Source organism: Amblyraja radiata, chromosome 21, assembly GCF_010909765.2.
Source record: "Amblyraja radiata isolate CabotCenter1 chromosome 21, sAmbRad1.1.pri, whole genome shotgun sequence".
In the NCBI taxonomy this organism is placed as follows: domain Eukaryota; kingdom Metazoa; phylum Chordata; class Chondrichthyes; order Rajiformes; family Rajidae; genus Amblyraja; species Amblyraja radiata.
In genome coordinates, this window is record NC_045976.1 from 28,481,220 (window position 1) to 28,507,684 (window position 26,465).

General features: G+C 45.9%; 2 protein-coding genes across 2 annotated transcripts in view; one reads left to right on the forward strand and one right to left on the reverse strand.

The window, feature by feature from the left end:
• The window catches only part of dnajc2 (DnaJ heat shock protein family (Hsp40) member C2), a 45,536-nt gene extending 33,337 nt beyond the window's left edge, over nucleotides 1-12,199 (reverse strand). Inside the window, exons 1-3 of the mRNA XM_033039872.1 lie at nucleotides 12,015-12,199; nucleotides 8,456-8,694; nucleotides 3,756-3,946 (exon numbers count right to left, since the gene is read on the reverse strand). Of these exons, the coding sequence (XP_032895763.1) occupies nucleotides 3,756-3,946; nucleotides 8,456-8,510 (246 nt within the window). The 5' untranslated portion in view covers nucleotides 8,511-8,694; nucleotides 12,015-12,199. The remainder of the gene's footprint in view (nucleotides 1-3,755; nucleotides 3,947-8,455; nucleotides 8,695-12,014) is intronic.
• Nucleotides 12,200-12,263: 64 nt separating this feature from the next.
• Nucleotides 12,264-26,465, forward strand: part of psmc2 (proteasome 26S subunit, ATPase 2) — a 34,403-nt gene continuing 20,201 nt past the window's right edge. The window contains exons 1-2 of the mRNA XM_033039881.1: nucleotides 12,264-12,432; nucleotides 19,258-19,295. Coding sequence (XP_032895772.1) covers nucleotides 12,360-12,432; nucleotides 19,258-19,295 — 111 coding nt within the window. The 5' untranslated portion in view covers nucleotides 12,264-12,359. The remainder of the gene's footprint in view (nucleotides 12,433-19,257; nucleotides 19,296-26,465) is intronic.

Sequence of the window (26,465 nt, forward strand, 5' to 3'; positions counted from 1 at the left end):
GACGCTCCAAATCCAGCGCCGCCCGCGGCCGGACGCCCGCAGCCCCAGCTCCGCGATGTTGGGAGTCGGTGGTGTCGCACCGCTGGGATACCAGCGGGGAGCGGGCAATGCCTTACCGGGTCGCAGTGCGGTAAGCTCCGGAGCGCTGTGGCCGCTGACACACAACATCGCGGAGCTGGGGCTGCGGGCGTCCGGCCGTGGGCCGCGCTGGATTTGGAGCGCCGCGTAGCCAGGAGTAGAGTTGCTGGGGTCGGAGCTACAACCGGCGCCGCCCGCGGCCAGACGCCGGCAGCCCCAGCTCCGCGATGTTGGGAGTCGGCGGCCACAGCGCTCCGGAGCTTACTGCATGGCGACCCGGTAAGGCATTGCCCGCTCCCCACCTCTCCGACCAGGTAGGGGACTAAGAATTAAAGTTTCCCCCTTCACCCCCCCCTCCTTCACATAAAAGCCCTCCAAGCTAACTGACTAACATTTAAGCAATGATTTACAGATGTTTAAGTGTCTCCCCGGTCTCCAGGGAGGAGGCAGCCGCAACAGTAGTACAGACCTGGGTTGACCGTGGATCGTTTCGGGTCAAGTTTGGCGCCAAACGCGAGCTTTGGTGTGCAGACGACATCCTGGAAAAAATGTCCGGTTTTCGGAACTTTTCGGTTTCCGGAACTCCGGATAAAAGGTTGTGCACCTGTACTCTATATCTATCTATCTATCTCTATCTGTATTACTAAAAGTCTGATCTGGAACACCTGGTGTTCTGTCTACTATGTCTACTAAACTGTGAGTGGTTTTACTGACCTGTCAGTGCCCTTAATGTGGTTTGAGAATATAGTTTGGAAATGCTAAAGCTGTGTTGCCTTTGGTTTGGAAATGCTAAAGTTGTGTTGCCTTTGGTTTGGAAATGCTAAAGCTGTGTTGCCTTTGGTTTGGAAATGCTAAAGTTGCCTTGCCTTCTATATAATTAAAAGTCTAATCTTGACCTGTTTGTGCTTTATATTGATTTTAGAAAAAACGCTACCACGTACGGCTGTGATTTTTGGGCATCTTACTCAGAGTCCCCCTCCGCTCATCAGGTGCCGAGGATTTTTCCCATCGATGAAAAATTAAAGAGTTATTAGTGTTTTAAAAAATGTTGAGATTTTCTCTCTTGTCAATCACACCATGAAGGCCACGCCCCTTCTGGTGGGAGGGGGGGGAGGGACTATAAAACCCAGAAGTGTGGGCGTGGCTCAATCTGTGCAAAATGGAGGAGGGAGAGGTCACGACTCGCTGTCTTTAGTGGCCTTGCACCCTGCTTCAAGTGGTTAGAAACTGCACTTGAATTTGGTGGCCTTGCACCTTGCTTGAAATGGAATTTCAAGGAATAGCCCCAAGTCAACTACCAGCCCACCAGCCATGAGTGAGCTGCCAGCACCACAGGCTTGAGTGACTGAGCCGCCAGCCCAAGAATCCATTGGGCCCACAATGTCCATACTAGCCCTCCGGAAACCAGTCCCTTCAGCCGACAACACCCATACCAGCGCTCCAGAAAGCACCCCCGCCCCCCCACTGGCAACCAATATTGGAATTGGTGTAGAGGTGGAATATTGCGTTGGGGACCAGCCCACCCATGTGATGTTGGGACCCAACGGGTCCCACTCAGTCTAATTTCATTTAAACATTTCCAGCATCTCCTGTTTATAATTACCTTTTCTCGTATTCCGGCGAGTCTGCTAATTTCTCACTTCAAAGCCTACATAAGTTCTTTAAGAACATCACCTTAGTACCCCAGATAGGTTCCATAGGGGGCAAAATTTAGATGTGCTTAACAAAACATCATTTCCATTTTATTGAAGGATTATGTTGAAATTCCCGTGAACATTGAGAGAAACATACTTCACCATCACATTTCAATGATCTGCTTTCACGTATCCCTAAATATGAGTTGGTACCAAGTCAGTCATAGAGATGAACAGCACAGACACAGCCTTTCTACCCATCACATCCAAGCCGACCTTTTTGCCTAACTGCACTAATCCTACTCTTGCATTTGCTTTGTATGCCTTGCCTGTTTATATGTCTCTTAAATAGAATAATCGGATTGATCTGACTTCACAACTACCTCTGGTAGCAAGTTCCAGATATCAACTACTCTATGCACAAAACTTTCCCCTCAAATCCCTTTAAATACTCATTCTCATCTTAAATTCTTATTTTTTCACCAACTTTTCACCATCTAGAAAATACTTTTATTTTTATAAAATTTTATTTTTAGCTGAGACCAGGCCTTCCACTGGGACAGCTTGTCTCACCAGATGATGTTACCATATGGATGTGTTATATCTGGACTTTCAGAAGGCTTTCGACAAGGTCCCACATAAGAGATTAGTATACAAACTTAAAGCACACAGTATTGGGGGTTCAGTATTGATGTGGATAGAGAACTGGCTGGCAGACAGGAAGCAAAGAGTAGGAGTAAACGGGTCCTTTTTCAGAATGGTAGGCAGTGACTAGTGTGGTACCGCAAGGCTCAGTGCTGAGACCCCAGCTATTTACAATATATATTAATGATCTGGATGAGGGAATTGAATGCAACATCTCCAAGTTTGCGGATGACACAAAGCTGGGGGCAGTGTTAGCTGTGAGGAGGATGCTAGGAGGCTGCAAGGTGACTTGGATAGGTTGGGTGAGTGGGCAAATGCATGGCAGATGCAGTATAATGTGGATAAATGTGAGGTTATCCACTTTGGTGGCAAAAACAGGAAAGTAGACTATTATCTGAATGGTGGCCGATTAGGAAAAGGGGAGGTGCAACGAGACCTGGGTGTCATGGTACACCAGTCATTGGAAGTAGGAATGCAGGTGCAGCAGGCAGTGAAGAAAGCAAATGGTATGTTAGCATTCATAGCAAAAGGATTTGAGTATAAGAGCAGGGAGATTCTACTGCAGTTGTACAGGGTCTTGGTGAGACCACACCTGGAGTATTGCGTACAATTTTGGTCTCCTAATCTGAGGAAAGAAGGTTCACCAGACTGATTCCTGGGATGGCAGGACTTTCATATGAAGAAAGACTGGATAGACTCGGCTTGTACACGCTAGAATTTAGAAGATTGAGGGGGGTTTTTTAGAAACTTACAAAATTCTTAAGGGGTTGGACAGGCTAGATGCAGGTAGATTATTCCCGATGTTGGGGAAGTCCAGAACTAGGGGTCACAGTTTAAGGATAAGAGGGAAGTCTTTTAGGACCGAGATGAGAAAATCATTTTTTACACAGAGAGTGGTGAATCTCTGGAATTCTCTGCCACAGAGGTAGTTGAGGCCAGTTCATTGGCTATATTTAAGAGGGAGTTAGATGTGGCCCTTGTGGCTATAGGGATCAGGGGGTATAGAGAGAATGCAGGGATGGGATACTGAGTTGGATGATCAGCCATGATCATATCGAAGGGCCGAATGGCCTACTCCTGCACCTATTTTCTATGTTTCTATGTCTATGTTTCTATACCACTTCCAACATTTTCTATTTATGAAATAATGGATTCAGTTATGGTCAACAACCCGATACAGCAAAGATATTATAAATCTACATCAATTCTCAATAACAAAGATATTGGCCAAGACAAAAAGACTACCCTGACATTTTTTTTAAATTAAAAAGATTAATGAGGCAGTACATTTTGAGAAAAAACAAAAATCAACCAAATCTAACTAATGCTAAAACGGTCAAAATTAGAAGAAAAAAGTGCATCCCTACAGAAATTTTAAGAACATAAATCAATACATACTTTCCAGTCCTTTGGTTCAAGTGTTTTCAGCAACGGATATTCCTCAATTTGCAATTCTTCATCTTCTGATTCGGAAGATGATTCTTTCTCATCTTCCAACTCATGAAAAGAAGCAGACACATTCCTCGCCCGTCTCTTTACAAGTGCCTCAAACCATCTTCCAACTGGCTCCACTGGGCAAAGTACTGAAGCTGCATGCAAAGAGAAACTTTGTAAAAAAGCTAACATACCAATGTCCTTATGGAAATGACTAAAGACATCACAAATGTATTTTAATGAAGAAGCAACAGCCTATGGAAAGAACTGAAGTTCTGAGTGTAGACGCTACACGCAGATGAGTTTTCTGAGAGGAATTGCTTACGCTTTGTAGGTATTTGAAATCTAAGCTTTAAGCCTTCGCATCATTATTTTCTGATTTTAACCTATTATTGTATTAAAGATTAAAATCAGAAAATTATGATGAAAAGGCTAAAAGCTTGGATTTTAAATACCATGGGGGGCAAAAGTTGAAAGAAGTTAATATTCATACATCTGGAGGAAACATACCGGATATTTTAGATCTCAGTTGCTCATGCACTTAATTCATTTTTCTCCTGAATTTATGTATCTTGCTTTATTTGCAATTCAAACATTCTATCAATCTCAGTCGACAATATACTCAACAACTGAACATACTCAACACCCCCTCCAAATCAGAGAATTTGAAACAACCAGTGAAAAGAAACATTGCTCATTTCAATCTTGAATGAGAAATTGTTACACATTGTACCCTATTTGACAAATTGGGAGTATAAAGATGGAGTTAAAGGGGAAGTGAGTACAGGAAAAGTTACAAAAGACTCCCAAATTAATGGGAAGGAAAGTTCAAGACGGGATAAGAGAGTACGGTCAGGGTCAATGGGGACCGTAGTGAGAGGGGAGGTTAATACCAAAGTCAAAGTGTTGTATATGAATGCACGAAGTATAAAAAATAAAGTTGATGAGCTTGAGGCTCAGTAGGAATTACAGAGACATGGCTGCAAGAGGGCCAGGAACTGAATATTCAAGGGTATACATCCTATTGAAAAGACAGACAGGTGGGCAGATGGGGTGGGGTAGCTCTGTTGGTGAGGAATGAAATTCAGTCCCTTGCAAGGGGTGACATTGAAACAGGAGATGTGAAATCAGTATGGATAGAACTAAGGAATTGTAAGGGTAAAAAGATCCTAATGGGACTTAACTACCGGCCCCGAACAGTAGGCTGGATATAAGGTGCAAGTTGAATCAAGAGTTAAAATTGGCATGTTGTAAAGCTAATGCTACGGTTGTTATGGGAGATTTCAACATGCAGGTAGACTGGGAAAATCAGGTTGGTACAGGACCCTAAGGAAGGGAATTTGTAGAGTGCCTCCGTGATGGATTCTTAGAGCAGCTTGTACTGGAGCCTACCAGGGAGAAGGCAATTCTGGATTTAGTGTTGTGTAATGAACCAGATTTGATAAAGGGAACTTGAGGTTAAGGAACCATTGGGAGGTAGTGACCATAATATGATAAGTTTTATCTACAATTTCAGAGGGAGATGGGGAAATCGGAGGTGTCAGTATTACAGTTGAACAAAGGGGACTATGGAGCCATGAGGGAGGAGCGGGCCAAAGTTGTCTGGAAAGATACCCTCGGGATGAAAGTGGAACAACAATGGCAGGTATTTCTGGGAATAATACAGAAGGTGCAGGATCAGTTCATTCCAAAGACGAAGAAAGATTCTAAGGGGAGTAAGGGGCGACCGTGGCTGACAAGGGAAGTCAGGGAAGTACAACATAGCAAAGAGGAGCAGGAAGCCAGAGGATTAGGTAACTTTTAAAGAGCAACAGAAGATAACTAAAAAGTTACGGGGAGAAAAGATGAGGTATGAAGGTATGCTAGCGAAGAATATAAAGGAGGATAGTAAAAGCTTCTTTAGGTATGTGAAGAGGAGAAAAATAGTTAAGACCAAAGTTGGACCCTTGAAGACTGAAAAGGGTGAATTTATTATAGGGAACAAGGAAATGGCAGATGAACAGGTACTTTGGATCCATCTTCACTAAGGAGGACACAAATAATCTTCCTGAGGATCGCCAGAGGATCTGGGGTGACGGAGGAACAGATGGAAATCCACATTAGGCAGGAAATGGTGTTGGGTAGACTGATGGGACTGAAGGCTGATACATCCCCAGGGCCTGATGGTCTGCACCCTAGGTGGCTCTAGAAATCGTGGTGATCATTTTCCAATGTTCTATAGATTCAGGATCAGTTCCTGTGAATTGAAGGGTTGCTAATGTTATCCCACTTTTTAAGAAAGGCGGGGGAGAGAAAACAGGGAATTATAGACCAGTTAGCCTGACATCGGTGGTGGGGAAGATGCTGGAGTCAATCATAAAAGATAAAATAGCAGCACATTTGGATAGCAGTAACAGGATCGGTCCGAGTCAGCATGGATTTACAAAGGGGAAATCATGCTCGACTAATCAGGAATTTTTTGAGGATGTAACTAGGAAAATGGACAACGGAGAGCCAGTGGATGAAGTGTACCTGGACTTTCAGAAAGCATTTGATAAGGACCCACATAGGTGATTAGTGGGCAACATTAGGGCACATGGTATTGGGGGTAGAGTGCTGACATGGATAGAAAATTGGTTGGCAGACAGGAAACAAAGAATAGGAATTAACAGGTCCCTTTCAGAATGGCAGGCAGGCAGGACTAGTGGGATACCGCAAGGCTCAGTGCTGGGACCGCAGCTATTTACAATATATATTAATGATTTAGATGAAAGGATTACAAGTAACTTTAGCAAATTTGCAGATGACACAAAGCTGGGTGGCCGAACTGTGAGGAGGATGCTGTGAGAATGCAGGGTGACTTGGACAGGTTGGGTGAGTGGGCAGGTGCATGGTAGATGCAGTTTAATGTGGATAAATGTGAGGTTATCCACTTTAGTAGCAAAAACAGGAAGGAAAATTATTGTCGAAATGGAGTCAAGTTGGGAAAAGAGGAAGTACAATGGGATCTGGGGGTCCTTGTTCATCAGTCAATGAAAGTAAGCATGCAGGTACAGCAGGCAGTGAAGAAAGCGAGTGGCATGTTGGCCTTCATAACAGGAGGAGTTGAGTATAGGAGCAAAGAGGTCCTTCTGCAGTTGTACAGGGCCCTAGTGAGACCACACCTGGAGTATTGTGTGCAGTTTTGGTCTCCAAATTTGAGGAAGGACATTCTTGCTATTGAGGGAGTGCAGCGTAGGTTCACAAGGTTAATTCCCGGGATAGCAGGACAGTCATATGCTGAGAGAATGGAGCAGCTGGGCTTGTGCACTCTGGAGTTTAGAAGGATGAGAGGGTATCTTATTGAAACATATAGGATTATTAAGAGTTTGGACACTCTAGAGGCAGGAAACATGTTCCCGATGTTGGGGGAGTACAGAACCGGGGGCTACAGTTTGAGAATAAGGGGTAAGCCATTTAGAACGGAGATTCATAGCAAAAGGATTTGAGTATAGGAGCAGGGAGGTTCTACTGCAGTTGTACAGGGTCTTGGTGAGACCACACCTGGAGTATTGCGTACAGCTTTGGTCTCCAAATCTGAGGAAGGACATTATTGCCAGAGAGGGAGTGCAGAGAAGGTTCATCAGACTGATTCCTGGGATGTCAGGACTTTCATATGAGGAAAGACTGGATAGACTCGGCTTGTACTCGCTAGAATTTAGGAGATTGAGGGGGGATCTTATAGAAACTTACAAAATTCTTAAGGGGTTGGACAAGCTAGATGCAGGATGATTGTTCCCGATGTTGGGGAAGTCCGGGACAAGGGGTCACAGCTTAAGGATAGAGGGGAAATCCTTTAGGACCGAGATGAGAAAAACATTTTTCACACAGAGTGGTGAATCTCTGGAACTCTCTGCCACAGAAGGTAGTCGAGGCCAGTTCATTGGCTATATTTAAGAGGGAGTTAGATGTGGCCCTTGTGGCTAAAGGGATCAGGGGGTATGGAGAGAAGGCAGGTACGGGATACTGAGTTGGATGATCAGCCATGATCATATTGAATGGCCTACTCCTGCACCATGTTCTACGTTTCTATGAGGAAACACGTTTTCACACACAGAGTTGTGAGTCCGTGGAATTCTCTGCCTCAGCACTCTGGATACTTTCAAGAGAAGTATCCGGTTCTCTGGATACTTTCAAGAGAGAGCTAGATAGGGCTCCTAAATATAGCGGAGTCAGGGATATGGGGAGAAGGCAGGAACGGGGTACTGATTGTGGATGATCAGCCATGATCACATTGAATGGCGGTGCTGGCTTGAAGGGCCGCATGGCCTACTCCTGCGCCTATTTTCCTACACATCTAGGTCAAATAGTCCTCAGTTGGAGGCTCTCGGTATCCACCCCATTCCTCTCAGAACTCGAAACATCGCTACACTCTTACACCCCAAACCTCACGAAAGGCAGAGAAAAGTCGGCCACAAGTGTTGTTCAAGATCTGAAAAGTGAAGGTGCTGTGAGTGCAGAGTAACAATGGTCGAGTGCCCTGGTATCTTACCCAAGTAAATGAATCTCAGATCTCTTACCCAGGCAACTGTGTCTCAGATCGCCCTGGATGAACAAGGGTTAGCGGGCCCGGGTGTGGGGGGAGAGAGGGAGGGAGGTAGCGGCCCGGGGTCGAGCAGACGGAGAGGGGCTTCGCACACACTTACCTCCCAGCGGCTTTAGCACGGCGGAGGCCAGGCCTTCCGGCGCCTCGCACAACATGGCTGCCCGACTGGCCGCTCACCATCCACCCCCGCTCCGCTCCGCGACCGGTCCCCGCCGCCGCCGCCGCCACATGAACCGGCCGGCCGGCCACTCTCCCCAACACTTCCGGGGCCTTCCCGTGCAACGGGTTCGTCTGTCCGCGGAACTCGGAGGCTGAACAGAGCGTTCCGGCCAGCAATCCCTGCGAGAAAAGGGGGGCTGGTTACCCATTGCACACCAGCTTGCATCTATACCAAAGTTCCAAGGCATTGCTAACCCCGCAAGCAAAAAGAAGATGATGTCGGACGAGGAGTCGGAGCGCTTGTTCAGAAGCTATAAGGGATGATGGTGGTGGTGGTTTTTCTGCCGAGTTGAGGGAATTCAGGGACAAAGGGGGAAAATAACCATCAAATAACAGAAGTATCTGAGAGGAGTGTTGCAGCTGAATTTGGGATGATCTGCAATATGGAAGGATGGATATGGAGGCTTTGAAGAGGGCGCAGAAGGGGTTTACCAGAACGCTGCCTGGATGTAGCTGCAGGGAGTGGTTGCTCATAAGTTCTAGGAGAAGAATTGGGCCATTTTGCCCATCAAATCAGGGGATACATCCTCCACAGTTGTACCCAGCCAAATCATCTAGGTGTGGTATTTGTTTTACTGAGGTCATATCCCATTCATACAAACTCCAGAGAATGGAGGCTTAGGGCCTCAATCTCTCCCCATGTGACTTTCTATCCCAGAATGCTGCAGTCCCTCTATAGCAAATGCATCCATGTTGCCTGCTCAATCATGTTATGTTTTAGATGTCCTTATCACATCCTTTGAGGATCTTTGTAAACTATGCTTTGGTGGTATCTCAGTGTTTCTAGTTGCCAGCTGTAGGTAGCTCTGTCTCCGAGATGTACAGGAGGGAGGGTACACAAAAATGCTGGAGAAACTCAGCGGGTGCAGCAGCATCTATGGAGCGAAGGAAATAGGCGACGTTTTGGGCTGAAACCCTTCTTCAGACTGATGGGGGGTGGGGGGGAGAAGGAAGGGAAAAGGGAGGAGGAGGAGCCCGAGGGCGGGGGGATGGGAGGAGACAGCTCGAGGGTTAAGGAAGGGGAGGAGACAGCAAGGGTAGCAAAATTGGGAGAATTCAATGTTCATGCCACCGGATGCAAGCAACCCAGGCGGAATATGAGGTGCTGTTCCTCCAATTTCCGGTGTTGCTCACCCTGGCAATGGAGGAGACCCAGGACAGAGAGGTCGGATTGGGAATGGGAGGGGGAGTTGAAGTGCTGAGCCACCGGGAGTTCAGGTAGGTTATTGCGGACTGAGCGGAGGTGTTCGGCGAAACGATCGCCCAACCTCCGCATAGTCTCACCGATGTAAATCAGCTGACATCTAGAGCAGCGGATGCAGTAGATGAGGTTGGAGGAGATACAGGTGAACCTTTGTCGCACCTGGAACGACTGCTTGGGTCCTTGAATGGAGTCGAGGGGGGAGGTGAAGAGACAGGTGTTGCATTTCTTGCGGTTGCAACAGAAAGTGCCCGGGGAGGGGGTGGTACGGGAGGGAAGGGAAGAATTGACAAGGGAGTTGCGGAGGGAGCGGTCTTTGCGGAAGGCAGACATGGGGGGAGATGGGAAGTTGTGGCGAGTGGTGGGGTCACGTTGGAGGTGGCGGAAATGGCGGAGGATTATTTGTTGTATTTCCCGGCTGGTGGGGTGAAAGGGGGAGGGGATCACTGCGCTCCGTGAATGCCAAGACTAGTTAGGGACTTGATTTACAAACATTTCTCCTCAGGTGTCCAAAGGCTGTGCTGACACATAGAAAGCACTGATGAATTTCATCAACGATGTCAGACATCATTGAAAAGTGAATCATGAGAAATGGGAAGTGGTACACATTTTCCATAGCCTCATCTAGGACATTTGTTATTAGGGTCAGTGTTATCATGCAGGTTGGTAGAGTTTTTTACACATGTATGACCCATTCAACACATGTTTTAGTGAATGCATCAATGATGGTTGGAATTCAGCTTCTGAATGTGTACATATCCAAACATCATTTGGTGTGAACATCTGGCCAGATTCTTTGTTTGCCAGTCCTAAAACGAAGCCAATATATTACCCCCAATGCCAGGATCTATCATGCAGCATTTTAATTAATTCCTCTTGGATATCCAGGTACACTGGTTACCATTTATTCACTCTGCCTTCACACCCTCAAAGAACTATAATTATTTTTCCAAACACTGTTTCTATGTTATGGTGCTTGAATGTGTAATTAATTTCTAATTCTCTCATTTCTGCCTCGTTAATAGAACATTTTCCCACTAACAAATATAAGGCCAACCAGCAATTTGATCTAATCTAGAAATTTATGAAGGCATGAGTGGCAGGTTGGCCTGCTTTCTGTTTTCCTCATTTGGAAATTTTAGAGGATCACACCATTTTATTCACTTTCCCTGCAGACGCTTTTAAGACTTTAGGAGAAGATGCAGGGAACTTGTCAGTGTTTAGTCTTATCAGTTTCTCACACTGAGAACATAAAGTTAAAAAGACTTATTAAAGGCAATATAATCATTGTAAAATTGTGGACAAATGGAGAACAACTTGTGGCATGATCAATGCCCATAGTTTGATTCGCTGCAGTGTTAAACTGTTAAGAGTTTAGTGTACTACTCATCTAAAATTGGATATTGGATAAGTAGTCTGACAATGCTATAAATACACAAGTGAAATGGAAAAATGCATATAATGAAGGCAAGGAATCACGATTAGGTTTCGAAAACACCAGGGAAGCTAGGGTGAGAATTCATATTTAGAATTAGAGTTTAGAAGGATGAGAGGGTATCTTATTGAAACATATTAGATTATTAAGGGTTTGGACACGCTAGAGGCAGGAAACATGTTCCCGATGTTGGGGTAGTCCAGAACCAGGGGCCACAGTTTAAGAATAAGGGGTAAGCCATTTAGAACGGAGATGAGGAAACACTTTTTCTCACAGAGAGTTGTGAGTCTGTGGAGTTCTCTGCCTCAGAGGGCGGCGGAGGCCGGTTCTCTGGATACTTTCAACAGAGAGCTAGATAGGGCTCTTAAAGATAGCGGAGTCAGGGGATATGGGGAGAAGGCAGGAACGGGGTACTGATTGGGGATGATAACATTGAATGGCGGTGCTGACTCAAAGAGCCGAATGGCCTACTCCTGCACCTATTATCTTTTGTAATTGCATTAGGTAAGACACTAAGTGTAAAGCCCAGCAGTAATAATGCACAGCACATTAATTAAATGGAACAATAGTGAATGAAAATCTAAAGAATTTCCCCCTAAAGATAAGTGTATTGCAATAAGCAAGCTTAATTAATGTAGCATCAATTTGTGCTCAGATATGAAATGCTCATGCATGTTTTCCTGAATACAGAAGCAGAATATGGACAGTTCGAGAAATAAACAAAAATTCAGGTTACTTAGCAGCTCAGGCTGTGAAGTGAGGAAAATGATTAATGACGGAAGGTCAATGACCCACAGATGCTACCTCCCTGAATAACACGTTGCTCTTGACAAAAATAGCGACCCTGGAGTCAGCGTGGTCGGAAGAGAGGGAGATACTTGTCGGAGCGATAGGAGGTGGGTCTGACTGGTGGTACTGGGAGGCAAAGATCCTATAGCGGAGCTTGCTACAGGATCTTTGCTGGGAGGTGGGTCTGATTGGTGGCGCGGTGGGTGCTGGGAGGTGGGTCTGATTGTGGCGCGGGGGATACTGGGAGGTGGGTTTGATTGTTGGCGCGGTGGGTGCTGGGAGGTGGGGCTGGATGACTTCCGGTCGGCGAGGCCTGCTGAAGTGCCGTGTAACTAACGCCGGGTGATTTTTGCCGCCGTCATGCCGGATCAGCTGGGAAGTGACCAGCGTAAAGCCAAAGAGGAGTCCAAAGAAGAAGATAAGCCGATTCGAGGTGAGGGATAGATTCTCGGAGACTTTCTGGTGGGAGATCCGCGGCTGCGAAAGGAATGGCCCCATTGCTGTTGGTGGGAGGCTGAAAGAGCCTGGTCCGAAATGTCGCCCGGCCCTGTCCCCCAGATGTTGCCTGGCCTCTGAGTTACTCCAGCACTTTGCTTTGGAGACACACAAGGAACTGCCGATGTTGGAATCTTGCGCGAAAACCAAAGTGCTAGAGGATTTCAGTGGATCAGACAGCATCCGTGGAAAGAAACAGGACTGACGACGTTTTGCATCAGCACCCTTTGATGAAGGGTTCTGACATGAAATTGAAAATAGGTGCAGGAGGAGGCCATTCGGCCCTTCGAGCCAGCACCGCCATTCATTGTGATCATGGCTGATCGTCCCCTATCAATAGAAACATAGAAATTAGGTGCAGGAGTAGGCCATTCGGCCCTTCGAGCCTGCACCGCCATTCAATATGATCATGGCTGATCATCCAACTCAGTATCCCGTACCTGCCTTCTCTCCATACCCTCTGATCCCCTTAGCCACAAGGGCCACATCTAACTCCCTCTTAAATATAGCCAATGAACTGGCCTCGACTACCCTCTGTGGCAGGGAGTTCCAGAGATTCACCACTCTCTGTGTGAAAAAAGTTCTTCTCATCTCGGTTTTAAAGGATTTCCCCCTTATCCTTAAGCTGTGACCCCTTGTCCTGGACTTCCCCAACATCGGGAGCAATCTTCCTGCATCTAGCCTGTCCAACCCCTTAAGAATTTTGTAAGTTTCTATAAGATCCCCTCTCAATCTCCTAAATTCTAGAGAGTATAAACCAAGTCTATCCAGTCTTTCTTCATAAGACAGTCCTGACATCCCAGGAATCAGTCTGGTGAACCTTCTCTGCACTCCCTCTATGGCAATAATGTCCTTCCTCAGATTTGGAGACCAAAACTGTACGCAATACTCCAGGTGTGGTCTCACCAAGACCCTGTACAACTGCAGTAGAACCTCCCTGCTCCTATACTCAAATCCTTTTGCTATGAAAGCTAACATACCATTCGCTTTCTTCACTGCCTGCTGCACCTGCATGCCCACTTTCAATGACTGGTGTACCATGACACCCAGGTCTCGCTGCATCTCCCCTTTTCCTAGTCGGCCACCATTTAGATAATAGTCTGCTTTCCTGTTTTTGCCACCAAAATGGATAACCTCACATTTATCCACATTATACTGCATCTGCCAAACATTTGCCCACTCACCCAGCCTATCCAAGTCACCTTGCAGTCTCCTAGCATCCTCCTCACAGCTAACACTGCCCCCCAGCTTCGTGTTATCCGCAAACTTGGAGATATTGCCTTCAATTCCCTCATCCAGATCATTAATATATATTGTAAATAGCTGGGGTCCCAGCACTGAGCCTTGCGGTACCCCACTAGTCACTGCCTGCCATTGTGAAAAGGACCCGTTTACTCTTACTCTTTGCTTCCTGTTTGCCAGCCAGTTCTCTATCGACATCAATACTGAACCCCCAATGCCGTGTGCTTTAAGTTTGTAAACTAATCTCTTATGTGGGACCTTGTCGAAAGCCTTCTGGAAGTCCAGATACACCACATCCACTGGTTCTCCCCTATCCACGCTACTAGTTACATCCTCGAAAAATTCTATAAGATTCGTCAGACATGATTTACCTTTTGTAAATCCATGCTGACTTTGTCCAATGATTTCACCACTTTCCAAATGTGCTGCTATCCCATCTTTAATAACTGACTCTAGCAGTTTCCCCACTACCGATGTTAGACTAACTGGTCTGTAATTCCCCGTTTTCTCTCTCCCTCCCTTCTTAAAAAGTGGGGTTACGTTTGCTACCCGCCAATCCTCAGGAACTACTCCAGAATCTAAAGAGTTTTGAAAGATTATTACTAATGCATCCACTATTTCTGGAGCTACTTCCTTAAGTACTCTGGGATGCAGCCTATCTGGCCCTGGGGATTTATCGGCCTTTAATCCATTTAATTTACCCAACACCACTTCCCGGTTAACCTGGATTTCACTCAATTCCTCCAACTCCTTTGACCCGCGGTCCCCTGCTATTTCCGGCAGATTATTTATGTCTTCCTTAGTGAAGACGGAACCAAAGTAGTTATTCAATTGGTCCGCCATATCCTTGTTCCCCATGATCAACTCACCCGTTTCTGACTGCAAGGGACCTACATTTGTTTTAACTAATCTCTTTCTTTTCACATATCTATAAAAACTTTTGCAGTCAGTTTTTATGTTCCCTGCCAGTTTTCTTTCATAATCTATTTTTCCTTTCCTAATTAAGCCCTTTGTCCTCCTCTGCTGGTCTCTGAATTTCTCCCAGTCCTCCGGTATGCGGCTTTTTCTGGCTAATTTGTACGCATCATCCTTCGCTTTGATACTATCCCTGATTTCCCTTGTTATCCACGGATGCACTACCTTCCCTGATTTATTCTTTTGCCAAACTGGGATGAACAATTTTTGTAGTTCATCCATGCAGTCTTTAAATGTCTTCCATTGCATATCCACCGTCAACCCTTTTAGAATTAATTGCCAGTCAATCTTGGCCAATTCACGTCTCATACCCTCAAAGTTACCTTTCTTTAAGTTCAGAACCATTGTTTCTGAATTAACAATGTCACTCTCCATCCTAATGAAGAACTCAACCATATTATGGTCACTCTTGCCCAAGGGGGCACGTACAACAAGACTGCTAACTAACCCTTCCTCATTACTCAATACCCAGTCTAAAATAGCCTGCTCTCTCGTTGGTTCCTCTACATGTTGATTTAGATAACTATCCCGCATACATTCCAAAAAATCCTCTTCCTCAGCACCCCTGCCAATTTGATTCACCCAATCTATATGTAGATTGAAGTCACCCATTATAACGGTTTTGCCTTTGTCGCACGCATTTCTAATTTCCTGTTTGATACCATCTCCAACTTCACTACTACTGTTAGGTGGCCTGTACACAACACCCACCAGCGTTTTCTGCCCCTTAGTGTTTCGCAGCTCTACCCAAACCGATTCCACATCCTGCAAACTAATGTCCTTCCTTTCCATTGCGTTAATCTCCTCTCTAATCAGCAACGCTACCCCACCTCCTTTTCCTTTCTCTCTATCCCTCCTGAATATTGAATATCCCTGGATGTTCAGCTCCCAGCCTTGGTCACCCTGGAGCCATGTCTCCGTGATCCCAACTATATCATAGTCATTAATAGCTATCTGCACATTCAACTCATCCACCTTATTACGAATGCTCCTTGCATTGAGACACAAAGCCTTCAGGCTTGTTTTTACAACACTCTTACCCCTTATACAATTTTGTTGAAAAGTGGCCCTTTTTGATTTTTGCCCTGGATTTTCCGGCCTGCCACTTTTACTTTTCACCTTGCTACCTATTGCTTCTACCCTCATTTTACACCCCCTCAGTCTCTACGCTCACACATTTAAGAAACCCTTTCCCTTTAACTCCATCCTCCACTAGCCCATTCGACACCCCACCCCCCTTATTCAGTTTAAAACCACCCGTGTAGCAGTGGCAAACCTGCCTGCCAGAATGCTGGTCCCGCACCTGTTAAGATGCAATCCGTCCCTTTTGTACAGTTCCCCCTTACCCCAAAACAGATCCCAGTGATCTAAGAATCTAAATCCCTGCCTCGTGCACCAGTTCCTCAGCCACACGTTCAAGTCCCGTATCTCCCTGTTCCTGCTCTCGCCAGCACGAGGAACTGGAAGCAAACCGGAGATAACAACCCTGGAGGTCCTGCTTTTCAGCATTTTTCCGAGCTCTCCAAAGTCACGCTGCAGAATATTCATCCCCTTCTTTCCGACATCGTTTGTGCCGACATGCACTACCACTTCCGGATGTTCACCTTCGCCCTTGAGGATTTTCTGCACTCTGTCCGTGACATCCTGGATCCTGGCACCAGGAAGGCAGCACACCATCCTCGCATCCCGTCTGTTGCCGCAGAAACCCCTGTCCGTACCTCTCACAATGTAGTCTCCTACTACAATGGCGTTGCCTGCCTTAGGCCTTTTTGGTTTTGGTTCAACAGCCCTATTCGCATCACAAGCCAGTCCGCCGCCCAGTGTAAACACCTCTTCTGTCCCGACAGCTTCTAAGTGGGTGAACCTGTTCACAAGAGGTACAACCCCCGGGGACGTTGGCATTCCATGCTTCCCTCCCGTTCTCACTGTCTCCCACCTTCTCTCTTCCAGTACCTTCCAATAACCCGTGCTGCCTTCTCCCCATATCCTTTGACTCCACTAGCCCCTAGAGATCTATCTAATAGAAACGTTGGAACATGCACCTTTACAAATGCTGCCTGGCCTGCTGAGTTCCTCCAGCTTTCTATTCAAATGTCTTATTCTTCAATAAAAACGACATGAGAGACCCCTTCCACCCCTGCAACGGACTGTTCCAGCTGCTACGGTCAGGCAAACGTCTCCGTTGCCATGCGGTGAGAACGGAGAGGTTGAGAAGGAGTTTCTTCCCAGAGGCCATTCGGACTGTAAACGCCTATCTCACCAGGGACTAACTACTGAACGTTTTTCCTTCCATTATTTATTATGTAAAAGAATATGTGTGTTATGATTGTGTTTATAATTTGTTTGGTTGTTTGTCTTTTGCACAAAAGTCCGCGAGCATTGCCACTTTCATGTCGCTGCACATCTCGTATGTGTATGTGACAAATAAACTTGACTTGACCTTGTCTTTGCTTCTTCCCTCCTTGACCCTAGCTTAACAAGATACACAAACATTCTCATTTTTCTCTAACTTCTCTATTTTGACCTGCACGCTGTTTGTTTGTTCTTCGCTCCATTATCTCAATAAATTCCAATTTACACAGTTCAAGGGGGACACTGCAGATACTGAATACTGCAGATGTTGGAAATATGAAATGGAGATGAAAATCCTGGAAGTTTGCAACAGATCAGATAAGAGTTGTAGCGAAAGAAACAGTTAATGTTTGTATTGATCTTTTATCAGAACTGATAGAGGCTGTCACTGGTCCAGTGCCTTGCATTATTAATCTGGTCGCGAGCCCAGATTTCACCACCCAGCAATGCCCATGATCTCTGATTTAAAATAAATATGCCTTCCCTAGTCCCTATATTGTCTGATTTTATCAATGGTTCTTCCTCAAGCTGTTGTAGCTTCCCAATATGCACATTTTTCCTGAATATCCTTATTTGAGTTTCTGATCAGGTTTCCTTTCATGTTGCAGTATTAGCACCTTTCGCAGTTGTTATCATGATCCTTTATGATTGTGACAATGACAATCGACCCTCCTTGACCTAGCTACAGCCTATTACAAGATCATGAAACCAGTTATTCATAATCTTACTCCAATGATTCTCCACTTGTTAAATTGTGGACCATGAGTTGTATTCTGATCAATCCAGTTAAAGAGGAAACATTACAATGGCTATTCTTCCTGCGCTTGCACCTTTGCTTGTAGTAGTCCTCAGTGAATGACCTGCACCCCATCTTATTGTAAATGCTGGATGATGTCACATAAAAACATGGGATTAATTTTCATAAACTCCATAATGACATCAAATTCATTGAAATTCATTTTTGCTCACCTGGTGCTGGAAGTCAACAAATATCAGCCTGAGAATTACCATTTCTACTTTCTCTCCAGAGATCTTTATCAAAGCTACACAAAAAAAGCTGGAGAAACTCAGCGGGTGCAGCAGCATCTATGGAGCAAAGGAAATAGGCAACGTTTCGGGCTGAAACCCTTCTTCAGACCTTTGTTATCCCTGTCAAAGGCTGTGCAAATGAACTTTTATCCCTCTGAATGAGGACATTCCATATTCTGCCAACTGTATCAAAGCACGCATCACGTTTCAGCCACCCAGCACCTCCATGCTTGGTACTCATCATTCTCTCCTGGTTAGGAAAGCTCTGATTTCCTTTTTAAATGGAACTCTTTTTGCATGTCTCCCTTTGATGTGCCCCACCGTATCTCTCCAATGTTCACGACTGCTTGTCTCATTTCGGCCAGAACAATAGGCAATAGGTGCAGGAATAGGCCATTCGGCCCTTCGAGCCAGCACCGCCATTCAATGTGATCACGGCTGATCATCCACAATCGGTTCCCCATTCCTGCCTTCTCCCCATATCCCTTGACTCCGCTATCTTTAAGAGCTCTATCTAACTCTCTCTTAAAAGCATCCAGGGAACCGGCCTCCACCTTCCTCTGAGGCAGAGAATTCTACAGACTCACAACTCTCTGTGTGGAAAAGTATTTCCTCATCTCCGTTCTAAATGGCTTACCCCTTATTCTTAAACTGTGGCCCCTGGTTCTGAACTCCCCCAACAGTGGGAACATATTTCCTATCTCTAGCGTGTCCAACTCCTTAATAATCTTGTGTGTTTCAATAAAATCACCTCTCATCCTTCTAAATTCCAGAGTATACAAGCCCAGCTGCTCCATTCTATCTACATATGACAGTCCCGCTATCCCGGGAATTAACCTTGTGAACCTACGCTGCACTCCCTCAATAGCAAGAATGTCCTTCCTCAAATTTGGAGACCAAAACTGACTGTACACAATACTCCAGGTGTGGTCTCTCTTTCCTCTCTCATTTATTTTCTCTCCTGTTTCCTCTTGAGTCCCCAAGTTACTGAGCTGAACTAAATTCAAATGCTGGGTTATTTTTTGGAGGTTTTATCTTTAAAATTAGAGTTGCATATAAGCCTCAAATCATTATTTGTTAATATAGTGACTAATTTAGCGATTTTCTTTAATTGATAGAAATGTATTTTCATTTCTAATTATGCTTTTTCTTGGTTGAACTGTAGCACTTGATGAAGGGGATATTGCCCTCCTTAAGACCTATGTAAGTACTGTGCCAATTCTGCGGCCTGTTTTATTTTTGATCTTATTGGATTTATATCCATTCTCTAATGTACATGCACAATGTTTATTGTTTGGCTACTTTTCTGAATGAATTTCTGCTAAAAAAATATCCTAATGAATCAACATTTACACAGTTACAAATGAACCAGAAAGTTTAATCTGTGCCCTCAATTATTTGAAACTGGATTATAGTCAACTTCTCAAAAAATCATGTAAGCGAAAGCATGGATATCAATCCTGCCAAAGAATACTGTAACAGGTACAGCATGGTTGTGAATATTGGGTAAGGATAAGATCGGGTTTAACTGTTATATCACAAGGCTTAATAAATTGTCCATGGTCAGCGTGCACACATGAGTAATTTAGTTTACATCCTTCAAGTAATATAGGCTGTGGATCTGTACTGTAGCAAAGTATCAATGGGCCATAGAGTTTGCTCACCAACACTAACCTGACACAGCACGCCAAATAGACAATAGGTGCAGGAGTAGGCCATTCGGCCCTTCGAGCCAGCACTGCCATTCAATGTGACCATGGCTGATCATCCCCAATCAGTACCCCGTTCCTGCCTTCTCCCCATATCCCCTGACTCCGCTATTTTTAAGAGCCCTATCTAGCTCTCTCTTGAAAGCATCCAGAGAACCTGCCTCCACCGCCCTCTGAGGCAGAGAATTCCACAGACTCACCACTCTGGGAGAAAAGGTGTTTCCTCGTCTCCGTTCTAAATGACTTACTCTTTATTCTTAAATATTCTGATCTTCTGTTTCCTAGTGTCAGACGTGAAAATGCGTGTATCGTGAATGGTGAATAAAGTGGCAGATCCGGCAGTACTTTCCCCAGATTGTTTTGCTAGCCCTTTAGTTGTAACCAGACGTCTTTGAACAGTTTGGAAGTGTTTCTCTTAATCACACATTTTTTTCTGAGTCTTTATTTTTGTACTTTCTCAATATTCAAAAATTTAAAGGCAAACAATTAACTTAAATATAAATTAACATAACTTCTTAGTTAATTTATGACAAAGAAAAATAAGGAATCCACTTACCCACACATTTTACTTGCATCAGTTATGGCTGAGGTAAAGTTGAAGAACTTCTCTGCTGCCTAGTTTGTCTGGCTTTTACCTTTCTAGTCAGATGGGTCGATCCTCAAGGACAATCATTTCGCAATTGTTGGCCAGATGTGAGCATGAACCAATAATGCAATTTCAGAGGAGACAATGGGAAAATTCATAATCCAGTTAAAAAAGCCAAAGTCAGAGTGAAATGACTGCCAGTAGGAATGTTCTTTTCTCTTTAACCCTTTTTACCCCCCTCCCTTAGAAATGCAGCTTGCAGTATGAAAGAGATTGTTTCGTCAAGGTGGCCTATTTCCCTCAAATTCACAGAGCTTTTTCCAATGATGTTGTACGGGATTGGTGATGTCAAAGAAGCAACAAGGATTTTGTGTAAATTGACAGTAACTCGAAGAGTGCAGGGAGTCCAGCGACCCAAAGGCAATCGTGTGGTTAAGGATATCTATTGCCTAAACACCCAAGTGCTCACACCGCTGAGAGCTAACAATGTGGGAGGACTTATCAATAGCAAAGAGACAGTCAGCAGGATTGAAGGAACTATTCAAACATTTATATACCACTAGACCAAGTGCAGACACGTTGGGTCTGTTCCCCCAACGTGCGGTTGTGGGGGGGGGGGGGGGGGGAGGCAGCATGCAGCGTCACACACACTATATATCTCCCCCCCCCCCCCGCACACGCTAATTACCCCCCTTGATATTATATTAATATTATTCATTTGCTCCTTTTATCCCATAACCACACTTACTGACGCATAGCCCCCAACTTGCAGTCACATCTAGAGGTGGTGGGGGGGGGGGTAGAGAGTGAGGGCAGAGAGAGAAGGGGCAGAGACAGAGAGAGAGACAGAAACAGAGTGAGGGGCAAGAGGGAGAGGGGGTGGAGAGGAGGAGAAGAGGGAGGGTGGTGACGGGGGGGGAGGAGAAGAGAGAGGGGGTGTGAGGGGGGAGCAGGGAGGGTACTTAGGGGGTTTGGAGGGGATGGGATTAGGGGAGGGGGGGATTAGGGGGGGAGGGGGAGAGAGGGGGGAGGGGGTTTAGGGCAGGTTGGGGTGAGTCGACAGAGGAATGGGGGAGGAGAGGGGTGCTGAGAGGGGTTAGGGGGAGGGGGCGATGGTGGGAGCATGGCGGGAGGGAAGGGGGTAGGGTGTGTGGAGGGGAGGGGGGTTTAGGGGAGGGACGGTGGGGGAGGGAAGGAGGGGAGGAAAAGTGGTGGGCGGAGGAGGGGATGGAGTGTGGATGGGAGAGATGAGGGGTGAGGGGTGGGGAGAGAGGGGAGGGGGGAGAAGGAGAGGGGGAAGAGGGAGGGTGTGCTGAGAGGGGGGTAAGGTGAGGAGGGGGAGAGGTGGGGAGCAGGGAGGGTGGAGGGAAGGGGGTAGGGGTGTGTGGAGGGGAGGGGGGTTTAGGGGAGGGACGGTGGGGGAGAGGATGGAGGGGAGGAGGGGGAGAAAAAGAGGGGGGAGAGAGAGAGAGGAGAGGGGGGAGAAAAAGAGGAGAGGAGAGGGGAGGGGGGAAGAGTAGAGGAGGAGAGGAGAGGAGAGGAGAGGGGGGATGGGGAGAGAGACGGGGGAGAGAAAGAGAGAGGGATAGGGGGAGAGAGAGGAGGGGAGAGAGAAAGAGAGTGCCTTTTAACTTCAACCCAAACCCCCCAAACAACCATTTGCAGGAGTGCTTTTTTATTTCAAACTAACCATATTTTCATTTTCAAACCACATTAAGGGTACTTACTCACAGGTGTGAAGAAATTTGTTCAGTGTCATTCAGAGCTCAGAGTGACAGAGACTAATTGACAGAGCTCCATCTTGATGAGAGACTAATTGAGGCACACCACTTCCTGGTTTTATAGTCCCTCCCCCTCCCTCCAGCAGGGGCAGCAGAGAGAATGGGGAATTTTGTAAAAACATTAATATCTCTGTCATTTTTCATCGACGGGAAAAATCCTCAGCACACATTCGGCAGAGGGGGCCTCTGAGCAAGGTGGCCCAAAATGACGGCTGTAGGTGGCGGCGTTCTCTCGGAAATCGCAGCACAGAAGGCCAAAAGCGGTCAAGAACAGAGATTTTACTTCGGAGTCACGTGAGTGACTACGTGAATAACCCCGCCAGGACGCATGCGTGTCATCGCTACACGCATTGCGAAGCGTCAGACGCGGTGGAAGGACGTTCCCCCGCGGCGGCAGTTTAAAAAGCCGCTATTTGCAGGTAAGGTTTTACTCTGCGGTCTTTTTTGTTCTTTTCCCCATCTACAGAAGGGAAATGGAGAAAGCAAAGAAGACGAGGGCTGCGACAAAGCTGGTGAGGGAGGACCGCGGAGCAGCGGGCAGCCAGCAACAGCAGCCGACGGCACTTAGATCACCCGTAGTGGGATCAGCTGTGCCCTGTGTAGCCGCCGCACCGGCCAAATCCACGCGGCCGGGGGGCACGGCAAAACACAAAACTAACAAGGTCGTGGCCTCGGAGGAGTCCGACTTTGAAACACCGCGGGCGGCCAGCGACCGAGAGCGCTGGACCCGAATGGAACGGTGTGTGGAGCATTTGCTCCAACGTGACCGGCTCCGGGAGATGGAGTCAGGTCACTGTGGGCCCTATGACAAACCCACAGCAGTACCTTTTCAAGGGCTGCACAGTGTCTCCACCTCATCGGAGGGGAGCTCTGCGGGTCAGTTCTGGGCTGACCTGGAAGAGGGGTCCGCGGAAGAACAGACAAGTGTGCATGGGGTGCGAGAAAATGAGAACTTGCTGGATATGGTGGCAAACTTCATACAGCCAGAACAGACTGGGGAAAATCTGGAGCCAAAGTTTGCTGCCAGTATCGACTATATGTCATTAAACCAGTTACAAGAGCAGGCTGTACTGGACACCACAGGAAGACGTATGGCACCGGGCAACTGCATTTCCCTAAATGTCCCAATTATCAACAACTGTATCTGGAAACACATCGGACCAGGGGTCAGAAGTATGGATGTGAAATTACAAAAAAGTACTAAAATTGCTGACCGCAGGAATAACGGCATTTGCCCGTACAGTGGACGACAGGAATATGTCCCAAGCTGGCACTTTTCTGTAACACCCAGCACGAAATAAACAGCATCAGGAAAAGTGCCATACAGCCGACACTCAACCCAAAATTTGTGGGACTGTGCAAACCTGGGGCCACAAAACCACCCATCCTCCTGTTCGGAGGAAACCTATCGAAGCAGGTGAAAGAGCTTGATGAGGAAGCCAAAACCTTGGGGTTAATAAAGGAACACCTGCAAAAACCCACTACAGCCAAAGACAGCATCCCTACGCACCCACCAGCAGAACTGGTGAAAGCTCGAAGGCACGGCATTTTAAACATGAGTCTTTTTTAGGCCATGGCCCAGGCCGGCCTTCTTGGAAGATGCGGGGAACCCCAACAACAGCACCAACCAACCCGAAAAACCAAGCACCAGCGCAGCAACAACGGAAGAACTTCAGGAAGAAGTAATCCTGCCACTGGTAACAATGGAGGTAGGTGGGTCTGGTTCCCTAAATAATATGGAGAGCATGGAGGTTGGTGGGAGACTACACTGGTTTTTGAATGCACGGAGCATGCTAACAACCGAAACTTACATCTTAAGCAGTATCCAGGGATATACAATAGAATTTATACACGAGTACAGCCTTCCAGTTCAACATAGACCGAACCGAGAGTTCGTGCTCTCTGATAAAGAAAAATCAGAAGCACAAGCTGAACTGGAGCGGCTTTACATAAAAGGTGTAATTGAAATAACTCAACACGAACCATTAGAATTCGTGTCCAATATCTTTACCAAAATCAAAAAAGATGGTGGTTGTCGCATCATCATAGATCTGACAAAATTGAACACATTTGTTCAATACATTCACTTTAAAATGGAAACCTTTGTTACTGCTAAACAATTAATTTCCAAAGGTTACTTCATGGCCAGCATCGATTTAAAAGATGCTTACTATTCAGTACCCATACGAGGTGACCACAGATGTTACTTAAAATTCAACTGGATGGGACAACTTTGGCAATATAAAGCATTGCCAAATGGGCTATCATCAGCCCCCAGGCTGTTCACAAAAATCTTAAAACCAGCCCTAGCATTTCTACGTAAACGTAAACATATGGTTATGGCATATTTAGATGACATACTCATTATGGGCATAACTTTGGAATTGGCCATACAAACTGTAACAGCCACAAAACAGTTATTTGAAAAACTGGGATTTATCATCCATCCAGTTAAATCTAAACTAACACCGTCCACTACTATGGACTACTTGGGATTCACATGACGGTGACACTGCCAAAGGGAAAGGCAAGAGATTTAATAGAGGTTTGCAATAACCTCATTGACATCAGAAACCCATCCATCAGATTGGTAGCAAAAGTAATTGGTAAAATCGTGGCTGCTTTCCCAGCCACACAATTTGGACCTCTACATTACCAAAACTTACAGAGAGCAAAAATACAAGCTCTAAAAATCAATGCAGGTCACTTTGACAGACCTATGAGACTACCAATCCAAGCCAAAACGGAACTAAAATGGTGGATAGATAACATCTGGCTTTGTTCCAACCCAATCATTGTCAGTAACCCTTCTATGGTACTACAAACTGATGTCAGTGCACTTGGGTGGGGAGCCACCAATACCATCACCAGCTGTGGAGGTAGATGGACAGCACAGGAGGCACCCTTCTTACTCACACTGGGTATAAACTACTTGGAAATGTTGGGTACATTTCATGGCCTAAAGTCATATTGTACTGGATCACAACACCAGCATGTTAGATTACAAATAGACAATACCACTGTGGTAGCATACATCAACCACATGGGTGGCAACAAATCGATATCATGTGACAATCTCGTTAATTCAATTTGGCAATGGTGCATCCAGAGAGATATTTGGATATCAGCCACTTACCTACCAGGGAGACTAAATTTAGTGGCAGACACCAGGTCACGCAAATTTAATGAAAACACCGAATGGATGTTAAACAAAATGGTATTTGCTGACATTACTGCAAAATATGGAACACCGGATATCGATCTATTCGCATCCAGACTAAACAACCAGATACCTAATTATGTTTCATGGGAACCAGACCCTGGGGCAGCAGCAACAGATGCATTTTCGCTGCATTGGGGGAAATTGTCTATTTACGCATTCCCTCCTTTCTGCCTCATCAGTCGGGTATTAAGGAAAATACAACAAGACTCTGCGTCTGGTATTTTGGTAGTACCCGATTGGCCTACACAACCATGGTTCCCAGTGGTGCAAAACATGGTATTAGAACCATGTATTACCATCCCATATAGACCAGATTTACTACTACATCCCGTATCAGGGATAGCCATCCATGCCATAAATGCTTGAACCTGTTAATTTGTAGAGTTTAAAAACACCACTTCTACAACTGGGATTAACGGACCGAACAGCGAACATCATCTCGGCGGCCCAAAGAGAATCAACTAAAAAACAATATCTGGTCTACATCAGGAAGTGGGAAATGTACTGTCATAAGAACAAAATCACCAACAGAAATATGAACATCCCATCTGTTCTGGAATATCTGGCAGGCCTCCACTATGATGAGGGGCTCAGCTACAGTGCCATCAACAGCGCCAGATGTGCCCTGTCGACGTACCTATTGCAAGGGACAGAGCGTTACACGGTAGGGACTTACCCTCTGGTAACTAAGCTCATGAGGGGAATATTTAATACGAATCCCCCAAAAACCAGGTACTCCCAAATTTGGGATGTAAGCATTGTCCTGAAAGCACTCAGGAACTGGTCTCCAGCATCTACTCTGTCCCTACACAGACTAACTTTAAAAACAGTCATGTTAATGGCATTGGTCACGGCACAGAGGGTTCAGTCACTGCACAAACTCAGACTGGACAACATGACCTCCTCACCTGACGATATTACGTTCCACATATACGAACTAGTAAAACAGAACAGACAGGGATCAGCAGGCCTCAATATCCAATTTAGGTCATACCCTGCAGATGACCGTCTCTGTATAGTTAGACACCTGTCACTATACATGGAGAAAACAAAAATCCTAAGAGGCAATGAGAA